This window comes from Microcaecilia unicolor, chromosome 6 (assembly GCF_901765095.1).
Source record: "Microcaecilia unicolor chromosome 6, aMicUni1.1, whole genome shotgun sequence".
NCBI lineage: Eukaryota > Metazoa > Chordata > Amphibia > Gymnophiona > Siphonopidae > Microcaecilia > Microcaecilia unicolor.
Window position 1 is genome coordinate 54,509,690 of NC_044036.1, and position 12,609 is coordinate 54,522,298.

At 42.5% G+C, this 12,609-nt stretch overlaps 1 protein-coding gene across 1 annotated transcript in view; it reads left to right on the forward strand.

The window, feature by feature from the left end:
- The first annotated feature begins 2,657 nt into the window (after positions 1 to 2,657).
- MIGA1 (mitoguardin 1) overlaps positions 2,658 to 12,609 on the forward strand; it is a 159,669-nt gene continuing 149,717 nt past the window's right edge. Inside the window, exons 1-4 of the mRNA XM_030207037.1 lie at positions 2,658 to 2,776; positions 3,262 to 3,426; positions 5,320 to 5,497; positions 11,193 to 11,329. Of these exons, the coding sequence (XP_030062897.1) occupies positions 3,328 to 3,426; positions 5,320 to 5,497; positions 11,193 to 11,329 (414 nt within the window). The 5' untranslated portion in view covers positions 2,658 to 2,776; positions 3,262 to 3,327. The remainder of the gene's footprint in view (positions 2,777 to 3,261; positions 3,427 to 5,319; positions 5,498 to 11,192; positions 11,330 to 12,609) is intronic.

Genomic DNA, 12,609 nt, shown 5'->3' on the forward strand with positions numbered 1-12,609 from the left:
GTTTCAGAAAGACCTCCTCAAAGTTTATAGCAGGTTTAGTCGTTTTTGGTGGGCAGGCAAAAAGCTAAAATTGAGGCTAAAAACTATGTTGGGGAGCTGGAAGAATGGGGGTCTGGGGATCCCTAACTTGGCCCTATATAACCAGGCATGTCTCCTGTGGCACATGCTTTCTGGTTGTGTCCAAACATCTGTGCTTTTTGGTTGCAAGTTCAGCGTTTCTTGATTCAGTTGTCAGGGGTGAATATTCCAGGAACTTTGGAACAATTTATTTTAGATAAACCCAAAGTTTTTGCTAATCTGTCTACATTTGGTAGTTTGATGTGTCGCAAAATGTGTCTGGTGGCAAGGAAAAGTATATTACACTACTGGACGTCGCAGGAGGCCCCTTCGTACTGGCAATGGAGGAATCAGGTCCATTTATTGGTGTCTTGGGAAGCCAGAGACGTGAGGGGTTCCCCTAAGCATAAACACCATTTTATGCATACTTGGAATCCCTACCTACAAAATGTACAGGCACGGGGTCGTAGTCTAATACTCAATTTAGTTTTCAATAATGGATAACAAACCTGGTAAATCGTGGTATTCCTTTCTGTGTGAGGGAATACAAGCTTCTGGGTTATTATGGGTGGATACGGAGGTGGGGGGTGGAATGAGAATAGTGGGAGAGGGCTAGGGGGCATAAGAATTAGGGGCGGGGAGGGGGGATCCTGGGGGGAGCGAGGGAGGTAGTGAGGTAAAGGTATATAAATACCAGGTTGTGGACGGTTATAGTTTGATAAGTTCTGCAAATGATGTTCCTGGGTTGCGGGGTATATAATTTGCTGGGTCTTGAATTGGTTGACCGGAAGGGGTGGGGACAAGGGGGGAGTGGGGAGGGTTTGGGGGTAAGGGGGAAAGGGATGGGGTAAGGGTTAAAACTTTGGTTGATGACGGTTTGGCCATGTAAGTGTAATTTTGATTGCCTTGCGAATGTTATATCCTTGTTTCTGTATTTGACTCTGGTTGTCATCAATAAAAAAATTGTTGAAACATAAAATTCACTTCTATTACAATCAGTCACCTTACTTTCTAACTCTTCCTACTTTCTTACTCATCTATATGTTACAACTTCACTACTGTTTATTTTCTCTGAATCTGCCTTTGCTAATCCAGCAGCGGAAGCAGTGGCCCGTCTCATCTCTCTGGGCAAAGTTACATATGCCCTCCAAATATCTAGCTTTCCCAACCTTGAATCTGCTCATGACAGGCTTACACCATCAGGCAGTATGGACTCTTGTAATTAGGAAGGAACCCAGTATGTAGTAGATATAATAAGATAGTTTATTACAATCTTACCAATGGTAATACAGGTAGGTTAAGCATTCACATAATGGAACCGCATATCATGGCACGTCCTCTCTCTCTAGCCTTCTGGAGTCTCCCTTCTCTGTTCGTCTTCTCCTCTCATCTCCTTCTTCTTCTCGTCTCGTCTCGTCTGAACTAATACTCCTCAAACTGCTGCTTATATACAATTTTGGCCCTATTCATTTCAATGGACCCCAGCTGTCTCAACAGGGCTCCTAGTCCTTATCAGTTGATCAGAATGACTTCACATATTCCCAAACCTTCCTGTAGCCCCCCCTTTGGATGGTCCCATCTGGGGTGCAGCTGACCCAGCACTATCTCTACGTAACCATAGCAACTCTTGCTCATGACGTCTTGCAGGTGCCAATCTCAGGATTGTTTATAGAGTAGATTGCCCCCACCCTTGCCAGTTCAGCACTTGCCACAGTGAAATGTAACTGTGTCAAAGGTGACCTCTGATTTTTACAAGCTAGCTCTCTTTTATATCAGAGATTATTCTGATTTTAAGAAGCCTAGCTCTTATTATGAGCCATTTGCTTGCAGAGGCCTAGCTCTTTAGCCTGAGCCATTGACCTGTATTTTACTGAGAGCAAGGGCGGCCATATATATACACTACCAACTATAATGTTCTATTACCTATTGTGTGGACATTGCAAATCATATACCATGCCATACTTTGTACTGTTAGTTGAATATTTGTACTACTGTAACTGCCTGTTGCTCATGTTTGATCTATTCTTACTGTACACCGCCTTCAAAAAGGTGATAAATAAATCCTAATAAATAAAATAAAAAAGAAATATATGTCTATTTCTCTCTCTTTCTCACTCTGTCTCTCTATATATGTCTGCCCGTCTTCAAGTCTTTGCTTAAAGCCCACCTCTTCAATGCTGTGTTCGGCACCTAACTCTTACCGTTCAGTGAATCCAGACTGCCCCAATTTGACTGCCCTATCGGACCGACCGTTCACTTGTCTATTAGATTGTAAGCTCTTTGAGCAGGGACTGTCTCTCTTTGTTAAATTGTACAGCGCTGGGTAACCCTAGTAGCGCTCTAGAAATGTTAAGTAGTAGTAGTAGTATATATAATAGATAGATATAGTGTATGTGTACATATATCTATATCTTTCAGAGAGAGAGAGAGAGAGAGAGAGAGAGAGTGTGTGTGTGTGAGAGAGAGAGAGCAAGAGAATGTGTGCATATGACAGAAATAAAAATCAGAGCACGCTGCTCTGGCCTCGGAAGCAAATCCTGTAGCTCCCCCTCCAGATTTCCCAGCAGCAGCTCAATAGCTGACAGTATAGGGCGGTGCGGGTTAGCAGTGCCTTGCACTGCCGGCTACATGGAATTCATGTTATTTAACCTTCCAGCGGACTCTAGGACAAATCCAGCAAACCAAACCTGAAGCGACAGTCTGGCCTTTTGCAAGACATGTAAGTCTAATGTACCAGATCTGACAGAGCTGGAGCTCTGAGCAATCAGTGTTACGGCTTTGTCAGTTCGCCCTAAGGGGCGTGGGTGGTGTAGCACGTTTTTCGGCTCTGATTTCTGTGTGTGGCCTTGATTCCCACTAGCCAAGAGCTCTATTGCAGCTTACGCAGAGTCGCAGACCAGCAAAAGAGGGGAGCCGAAATATGTGTGTTGAATTCGTTTTTTTTCTGTAGGGAGTAGTCGACTGGGACTTGAATAATGTCACCCAGTGCATCTGCAGGGACTCCCAGGCACAAACACACGTGATGGTTATGTGATTTTTTTTTTTTTTTACCATTTTCAGATACTGAAATGTAATGAACGGTAGCATATTCGTATGATGTTTTTCATTATTACGTAGCCAACAAGTTCTTCAGTTAATTGATCAGCCCTGTCATCTGTGGCAGCTTCCGAGGTTCAGAATGGAAATGTGTTTTTCTTTTGGCAGGACCTTCAGAGCCACCTGACAGTAGAAAGGCAGAATTTCACTGAAGGAGGTATAAGAGACCCAGCTATGTCATCAGCGACAAATAAGGAGCCCTATTCTTCTTTTAAGGGTGTAGCTTTGCAGGTGTTTCATCTCCCTGTGGCATGGTGCCATTCTCTCGTTCAGGTAGCTATTTGCATACATGTAGATGAATTCTTGTTTCAGGGCTGTTTGCATTGTTTTCTGGTGCTTAAACTAAAATAGTTGGATTTTTGTTTCTGTTTAACTTTTGTAGTTTCTGTTGACATGAAGCCTAGTGGACACAGGGGCATTTTACCCTTCCATTTAACTCGTTAATCTTAAGAATTCTATATGATAGGTGAGATAGAAATATTTTAAATAGATATGCACATACTTGAACAACTGAGCTAACTTTAAATCATACTGCAGTGGCTCTTTATCTGCAGTACCAACTACCTTCAGTTTAGCTTTTGAGTGCTACAGTGCAATGGGGCTGGGTCTCCCCAGAGCTCTACATAACAGTGATGTTCATTCTAAGCAAATAATCTTTATAAATGTCAAGATAGGATGCATATGTAGTTATAATTTCATGGGTGGCATAGTATTCAATCCTTTTGAAGTTGTTTTCTGGAATTAAGATCAGCTTCTGACCAGAATTGAATTTGACTATCTGATTATTAATATTATTACTATTTATGTAAAACAGAAACTTCAGAAGTTTAGAGTCTTAATTTTGTAGAGCAAGTTCAATTGGGTAGATGTACATTTTTGTAGTTGTGATCTTTGCCTGTGGATAGGAAGGTGTATGTATGAAAGAAACAAAGAATGCAGTTGGCAGAGACAGGTACCACCTTTATAGAGGAACACATTTATTAGGCATGAGCTTTCCAGAAGTAGAATTAAGTTTGTCAGTTGCATGAAGTAAAATTCAGGACATGGGTTCATACAAGGAAGATGCATGGGGGAGGTAGAGGGATACAAAGATAAACCATTAGAACATGCAGGCAGGGTGTGGAAAGGGAGAGATAATGGCTGCAGTTCAGTTAGCTGACAGCTGTGGTGGGTTAGAGAGAACAAAGACAGGATGACCTCAGAGTAGTTAAGTCCATTCATACCTGTAGTGTGGCACTAATCCATCACATAGGCAACAGAGACCCCTCGGGCCTAATGGTATTCGTGATATTTGAAAGAATAACGGACACACAGTATTTTCTTGACATGGCACAACTTGGCCGCAGCTTTATTTAAAATACAAACATCATAAACCAGGGTATACCCAAGCCAATCAACCTTCCGGCTTAGCAGCCAACCCAGTCCGCCATCACAGCAAGACTGACCAATCGTATACAGAGCTCCCTGCCGTACAGCAAGGGCGCTCAACCGTAAGCGCAGTTATCCCAGCAGCCTAGCTTACACCATCAGGCTTGGGTACCCCGCCAAAGCTGCGACAATTATATACATGTACATTTCAACATTAAAGCGGGAGGGGGGCTGGGTGCATGCTGATGCCCGGACACCAGAAGAGGACGTCTGGGCTCATCAGCCCAAGGGTTTTAAACCCCCTTTTCTTTTCCCCTCCCTTCCCGGCGGGGTGCCTCTGAGGGGCAGGAACAAGCCCACCTCGCCCCGCTCGCACCCCGCTTGGACTAGTGCGCGTCTCCGTTGGGGCACAGCGCCTTTCTTTTGTCTTTGTTCAGGCCTAGAGTGATGGTGTCAAGCTTTTTGATGAATTCCAATGCAGCAGTTTCACTCTGGAGTGCCCCTTTGAAGTTCCTTTAGAGGATTCACAATTCATTAGTGCAAGAAATGAGAATTAGGCACATTTGTTCAATATTAAGGCGGATTATGACCATATAATTTTATATTTCAAGGTAGAGATTCAGAAATCAAGCACTGGGGTAAAAGAGGAGGAGCTAGAGGCTGTTTTATTTTCCACTATTATGTGTCCATGGGAGAAAAGCTTGTGAATCATGTCTTCAGTCCTTTGGTAGTTGTGAAAGGTTTTGTGCTGGTGTTATGCTAATGAGGTGATGATATGCTGATCCTGTTGCCTTTCAGGTAAAATTCTCTCCTGGGCTGAAGAAACTCTTTGTAATATCAGCAGTTAGTACTGTGTCTTTAATTTTTCTTGCTCGCCATTTTAAAAGAAGACGTGGAAAGAAAAAAAGGAAGGAATTGCCATGGGAGCCAGGCAATCTTGATTTAGAATGTAGTAAGACAGCTGCATCTGAGAAAGGTATGTGAAGAGCTATAGTTTTTTTTTCCCCATTTTTGTTTGTACTTCTTAAAATGTTTTTCAACTTAATAGGATAATTTTCAAAGCTATTTCCAGTGGTAAACAGTACCTACAAGAACGTAAGTGTTGCTTTACTGGGACAGACCAAAGGTCTATCCAACAGTGGGCAATCCATCCAGTTTATGTTGTATTTCCTAGAAATAAGCAGTGGATTTTCCCAAGTCCATCTTAATAATGGCTTATGGACTTTTCTTTTAGGAAATTATCCAAACATTTTTTTAAACCCTGCTAAACGAACTTCTTTTACCACATTCTCTGGCAACGAATTCCACAGTTTAATTATATGTTCAGCAAAGAAATGTTTTCTCCAGTTTATTTTAAGTTTACTATTTAGTGCAGTGGTTCCCAGAGGCACCCTAGCCAGCCAGGCCCCCAGGACATCCATAGCAAACACTCATGAGAGAGACTCGCAAGCAGTGGAGGCAGTGCATGCAAATCTCTCTTGAACATCCACCGTGGACATTCTGAAAACCCAACCTGAAATTACCTTTTTGAAAATTACCCACCCTGAATATATGGATAAATGTACATGCACAGTACCATGACACAGAGAGTTTTAGTGATAGTAGGGAAAGGCATTCATTGGGGTAGATTTGAAAATGTATACTTATTTTTGAACTTTAAAAACTAAGTATATATTTTTTTCTTGGTAAAATGTACCTGCAACAACAGAAGGTTTTGTCTGTAGACCTTTACTGAAAATTGTCAAAATAAATAAAAATATACCTGCACCTGTCTATGAACCTTGTAGAGATGGAAGCAGTTTAAAAGTTCCCTCTAAAACCCTACTTAGCTTCCATTTCACCTATAGCTTGTAGCCAGGTGCTCAACAAAGTTTGTTGATCTTAGGTTTCTTTGTAGCAATATGAGTAGGGGGAGGGGATTAGGGTGTGATGGGTTGGTAGATATGATCTGAGGCTATCAGAGCTCATTGTTCATGGGGCAGGGTCATATAAGGTTATTAGGGCGTTTGGTTGGAGGGAGGGGGAAGATACTACTATGTACAGAATATATCTTGCAAGTGGAATTGTAATGGTCCAATAACAATGTTTGCTTATGATGTTTTACACTGTGTTGATGAACAAAATTTCAATAAGCAGAAACTTTAATAATAAAAATTCCCTCTAAATCACTTTATCTTTGCTTTATTATGAGGTTATTATGAATTCCTTTCTGGCTAAAATTGTAATTTAAAGAAAACAAATAGGCAATTGATCTACATGATCCAGTTTATAAAAAAAAAAGAAGCAGTAGATCTCTAAAAAAAAAAACCCCTCCAAAATGTTTAATTTATTCACTACTAAAATAATAAATACATAAAGAATTAAAAGCCTGGCACGGGAATGTTTCGCCCTCTGAAGGGCTGCATCAGGGGCTTGAAACGGAACCCAGTGGTACTGACGGAACACTTCACCTACTGGTTTTAAACTACTCTCCTCAGAAGCAGCAACAGCAATGGTGGTGAATTTAGTGCAGCCCTTTGAGAGGGCGAAACATAACCATGTCGGGCTTTTAATTATGTATTTATTATTTTAGTGGTGAATAAATTGAACATTTTGGGGTGTTTTTTTTCTTTTTTATATCTACTGCTTTTTTTCTAAGTTTGTAATTTGACATGGAAGGGTCAGTGAAGACCAGGGGCAGCAGAACACCTTTTTGGTTAGCGGGGCAAACAAACAAGCCTCCAGCCCTGCTCCCAAGCTCTCTAGTTGATGATATCTGGTGTTATGGTCAGTGGCCTACCATATTCTGTTGCGTATGGGGACGACTAAGGGTCTAATTTATTAGATGATTTCTCCCATTCTGTGGCTGTGGAAGAACATCCTCATTAAGTTATGCCAGGGGTTCTTAACCTCTTTGAGACTCTCCAAAATGTTTGGGGGCACTAATTAATTTTGCTGCTTTTTCTCCCCACTAGTCTCATCTCTCCTTCACCTACTCCTGCTGTACTGCTGTTACAGGGCTTCACAGGCTATCACAGCTTCTGTCCTTAATTTTCCTACTTCTAGCACATGGCCAGGCTGGTCCCGCTCCCACAGTTAACTGCTGGCCCTTGAGGTCATGCTGAAATGAGCCCCTGATCCCACTTCCATGGCTGCATCTGCTTTTGGGATCACATGGCCTCTGATGATCCTGCCCACAAGACTCCTGTAGCTTTTAACCAGCATGGAATAGCCTCAGGCAGAGTGGAGTTAAATTTTCCCTTTCCCTTCCCTGTGTCTTGTGGACACTCTGTGATGGCATTATGAACCACCAGGGTTCCACAGACCACAGGTTAAGAATCACTGAGTTAGGCTCTTTATTAAATACATTTTAGTCAATATTCAAAATAATGTATATGTTTACAGGCAGCTGGTAAATGGATAAATCTTCTGTATGCCAATGTTCAGTGCACATGATCAGGGGTTCTCAACCAAGTCCTTGGGACACACGTAGCCAGTCAGGTTTTCGTGAATACATATGAGATAAATTTGTATGCACTACCTCCATTCTATGCAAATCTATCTCATTATAGATATTGGCTAGTTGCGTCCTGAGAACTGGGTTGGGAACCTCTGCACTAGATGAATGGTGGTGGCTGAAAATTACTTTACGGCAGTGCAGTCAAGATGTCCACAAAAAAGAAGGTCTTTATTCTGAGAGTAGAAAGACTTGACACGGCACCATGTTTCGTCAAGCTGTCTGCTTCATGAGTCTTAGAAAAAGATCTCAAAAGATGAGTGCAGGGCCGTGCCAACACGGTAAGCATGGCAGGGGGGCGCCGCCGCACCATGCTCACCTCGCTCGCCCTCCCGCTCCCATTGTTCAACTGCCTGCCCTCTTCTCCCCCCCCCCCCCAACATCCCTTTTCTTTTTTTTTCTTTTTAAATTTACCTCCGTGGCGGTTCAGCAGCGCAGCGTCAGTGAAGGAGGCGGCGCTCCCGACGTCTCTACCCTTCCCTTCGCTGTGTTCCACCTTCTTCTGACGTCAAGGAAATGACGTCAGAAGAAGGCGGAACACAGTGAAGGGAGAGACGTCGGGAATGCCGCCTCCTTCACTGACGCTGCGCTGCTGGACCGCCATGGAGGTAAATTTAAAAAGAAAGAAAAGGGATGTTGGGAGAGAAGAGGGCGGGCAGTTGAACAATGGGAGCGGGAGGGCATGAGAGAGAGGAGCATGGATGCGAAGGGGGGGGGGGGGGAGAAGAGGGCGGGCCAGGCCAACTGGGACATGGGCAGGGGAGAGACGAGCATGGATGCGAAGGGGGAGGGGAGAAGAGGGCGGGCCAGGCCAACTGGGACATGGGAGCGGGAGGACAGGGGAGAGAGGAGCATGGATGCGAGGAGGGGTCATGGAAGGGAGAGAGGGGAATTGCTGGATAGGGATTAATGGAGGGTGACAGAGGAGCATGGATGGGAGGGGCAGGGCTCAGGGAGAGAGGGGAATTGCTAGATAGGGAATTAGGGATGAATGGAGGGGACAGAGGAGCATGGATGGGAGGGCAGTGCTCAGGGAGAGAGGGGAATTGCTGAATAGGGATGAATGGAGGGGACAGAGGAGCATGGATGGGAGGGCAGGGCTCAGGGAGAGAGGGGAATTGCTGAATAGGGATGAATGGAGGGGACAGAGGAGCATGGATGGGAGGGCAGGGTTCACGGAGAGAGGGAAATTGCTGGATAGGAATGAATGGAGGGGGCAGGGGACAGAGGAGCATGGATGGGAGGGCAGGGCTCAGGGAGAGAGGAGAAATTGCTGGACATAGAGGGGAGGGAAGAGAGATGAAGGAGATGAAATGAGGGACAAGGAAGAGAGGAGAAAAACTGCACATGGATGAAGAAAATAGGCAGAAGCTGAGGACCAGAAATGAAGAAGAAAGGAGGAAAGGAAAGAAATAAATGGAAAGGAAGCCCTGGAAACTGAGTTAAGAGGACAGATAGCAGCAGAATCAGATACTGGGCCAGCATGATCAGAAAAAGAAAGTCACCAGACAACAAAGGTAGAAAAAAATCATTTTATTTTCATTTTAGTGTTTGGAATATGTCCACTTTGAGAATTTACATCAGCTATCTTATTTTGCAATGTATAGCAATTTGTTTCTAAGAATATTGCTGACAATTCCTGTCAGTGTGGCAAGTGGTGAGCGATCATTTTCACGGGGAGGGGGGGGGGGAGGAGGGGTGCCGCCACCGCCAACTGATAGTCTGCAGGGGGGGCGCCAACTGATAGTCTGCAGGGGGGCGCCAGAGACCCTAGGCACGGTTCTGGATGTGTGAACCAGTAACACATATGGTGGGATTGCAGCAGTCTTTAGAAAGACTAAGGTGCATCTAATGCAACAACATGCCGAGTCTTTTTACTCTCAGAATAAAGACCATCTTTTTTTTTTTGTGTACATCTTGACTGCATCGTTGTTTCTTATTGAGTGTGGAAGTGTCCTGTTGCATGTAGTATTCCTTTGTCTTCTTATCAAGATCGTAGTGTTTCTGTTCTTCCACATTGGTGTTTTTTTTTATTGAAAATTACTTTAACCGGCCCAACACTATCTGTTCTGTATAGGCAAGAGTGTGGATCATATCCTTTCCATCTAGTTACAATTTTCAGCTGCTATACAGGTAGAACAGGCCTTTACTTGAGGTTAGCAACTGATGGTCAGCAATGAATAATGATACTCAGTGCTTGATACGTATATTTTTTAAAATGTCAATGTATTTAAAACAATCTACTGACCGCTTCCATTCAATATTGAGCCGATTGTATCCATTGAGTCATGCCTGTATTCTGGACAGTATGAGGGTAATTCTATCAGGAACTGCATAGATTTAAGTGGAAAGAACATGCATAAGTGCCAGTATTCAAGTTTGTTGATACATATGTAAACAACCATTTTCCAGCTATGTGCTATTCTGTAAGTAGCCCAATATTCATTGGCATCTACTTTGCAGGTGGACCTACTTATGGGCGGAGTTTGAGCATATCTTGGGCGGGGCACACATATAAAACATACTTTGAAAATCTAGGTGTTGGCCTTTACATCAGCGCTATGGCTGGTGCAAGTAATCTCGCCTACAATATAGGTGGGTTTTTCATCTCTTACACCAGTATTCTATAAAGAAAAGTAGGTGCCTACTTTTTCTTAGTCTCCAAAAAGGCGCATTCTCGGTGCCTAAAAATAGGAATCGCCCTCTGTTTATTATAACTAGAGTTTGGTTCTTTGCAAGAGGTGATGAAGATATGAGATTCATATTGTTGCATAAAATCCAATGCAACTGGGCTTCCTTATCACCTGAAAAGCTAAATCACTTATAGCAATAAGTATGATTGATTGTTATAAATTACAATACTTCTGGTAATCTGTGTCCATGCAGGAGTAATATTTTTTTTATTGAGTTTGTGTATTGTGTAATTAAACCAATCAGTGGTATGAATTAACATTGATGCAGTAGATAAGGCTGGGACGAAGAAATTTTGAAGATGGTAAAAGGACAGTGGGTTTTAAGTCTATAATGCAAACTTAACTTTGTCAATAACCTGATTTACATTTTAAATGTAACTCACTTCTGGCTTAAACTGATATGGCATATAAATTCTAAAGAAAATAAAGGAATATGATATCTATAATTGTAGAACATTAAAAATTAACCTGTTTTTTTTCAGATTCTAGTTGCTCCAGTAGCCGCCAAAATTTGACTCTTTCTTTGAGTTCGGCCAAGGAGAAAGGACCTCTGTGCAATCTGTATGTGAACGGGGGAATTTGCAGTAAATATTCTGGTTCAGTACAGAGTTTGGCTTCGGTAAGTCTCACTGCCTATCTTGTGCCGTGCAATTCTTAGAAACGTCCTACTGAATGTAGTTATTTGTTTATTAACATAGCCTTATGGGTCTCAAGGCATGGTACAGAAGATAGCTTTTAAACATTCACCTCTACCTAGGGGCTGTTGAACACCTTTTTGGTTGGAGGGGCAAAATAAACTTAATTTCTGCACACTTCACCCCATGTCTTCTGGTTGCTGATACTGTGTAAGGCAAAATATTGGTAGGACCAAGGCCCTGGTGCCCACCCCATTCTGCTGCCTGTGCCACTACCCCTCAGACCTCCACCCAACCCATCCTTATAAAAGTAAAAAAAAAAAAAACCAACCCCCCCCCCAAAAAAAAAACCAAAAAACAAAACAACAACAAATCACCATCCCTAACAGCAATTTAAGACATACTCAACATTGCCTCTCTCCCTTTAGTATAGTTAGGAGGTAATTTTGTAAAGGATTTTTTTGTGCCCATGTGCCAGTAAAGCACATATTTAAAGGCCTCATAAAATTACTCTTATGTAAAAGTACATGTGGTGTAACTAGGTACCTACTTATATGTAACTTTAGTGCAGGGGTGCTCAGGTGAGGCATTTGGATGAAGCATGGGCAGAAATGTGATTTACACATGAATTTTATAAAATATGCACATACTTAATCGTGGTACATACTCCTGCCTTATTTTTGCAGCATTTATGCTAGTACTTGTTCTAGTTCTTTTTGATATCTGTATATTTGTAGTTTGTTTTAACTTTGTGCAAATGTTTTGTATTTTCTTGTACATATTATGTTTTAATGTATACTGCTTAGAAATTGTTGATTGCTGCCATTAAAATAGTCTTAAATGTTTTAAAGATATATAGGGGCCCTTTTACTACAATGTGGTAAACTTTGAGCAGGAGAAAGTAGAAGCTGGGTCCCTCTACTGATGTTGTAATAAAGTGTATTTAAGCAATATTTCCTGTGTTGGATCGTCCTTTGGCCAGCCTCTACGTTTTCCTGCTCGTGCTGCTTTTTCGTAGAGGTTCTTCCTGCTTGCTGTGCCTACACAAAGTTTTGCCCTTACCATGTGTGAGACCCCAAGTAAGGGTTGGGGAGTGGGTAAAATAACACATTCGGACAAAGGGTTGAAACCAAAATAAGTATTTATTCAATGGACTCCTCGGGCCTGTTCCTTTCACAGGGCTCGAGATATAGGATAGAAACTTCTGCAGTTCAGTACATTCAGTCTTAAGCAAGCCTCTGGCAGTAGGCCAAAATTCAGCTAG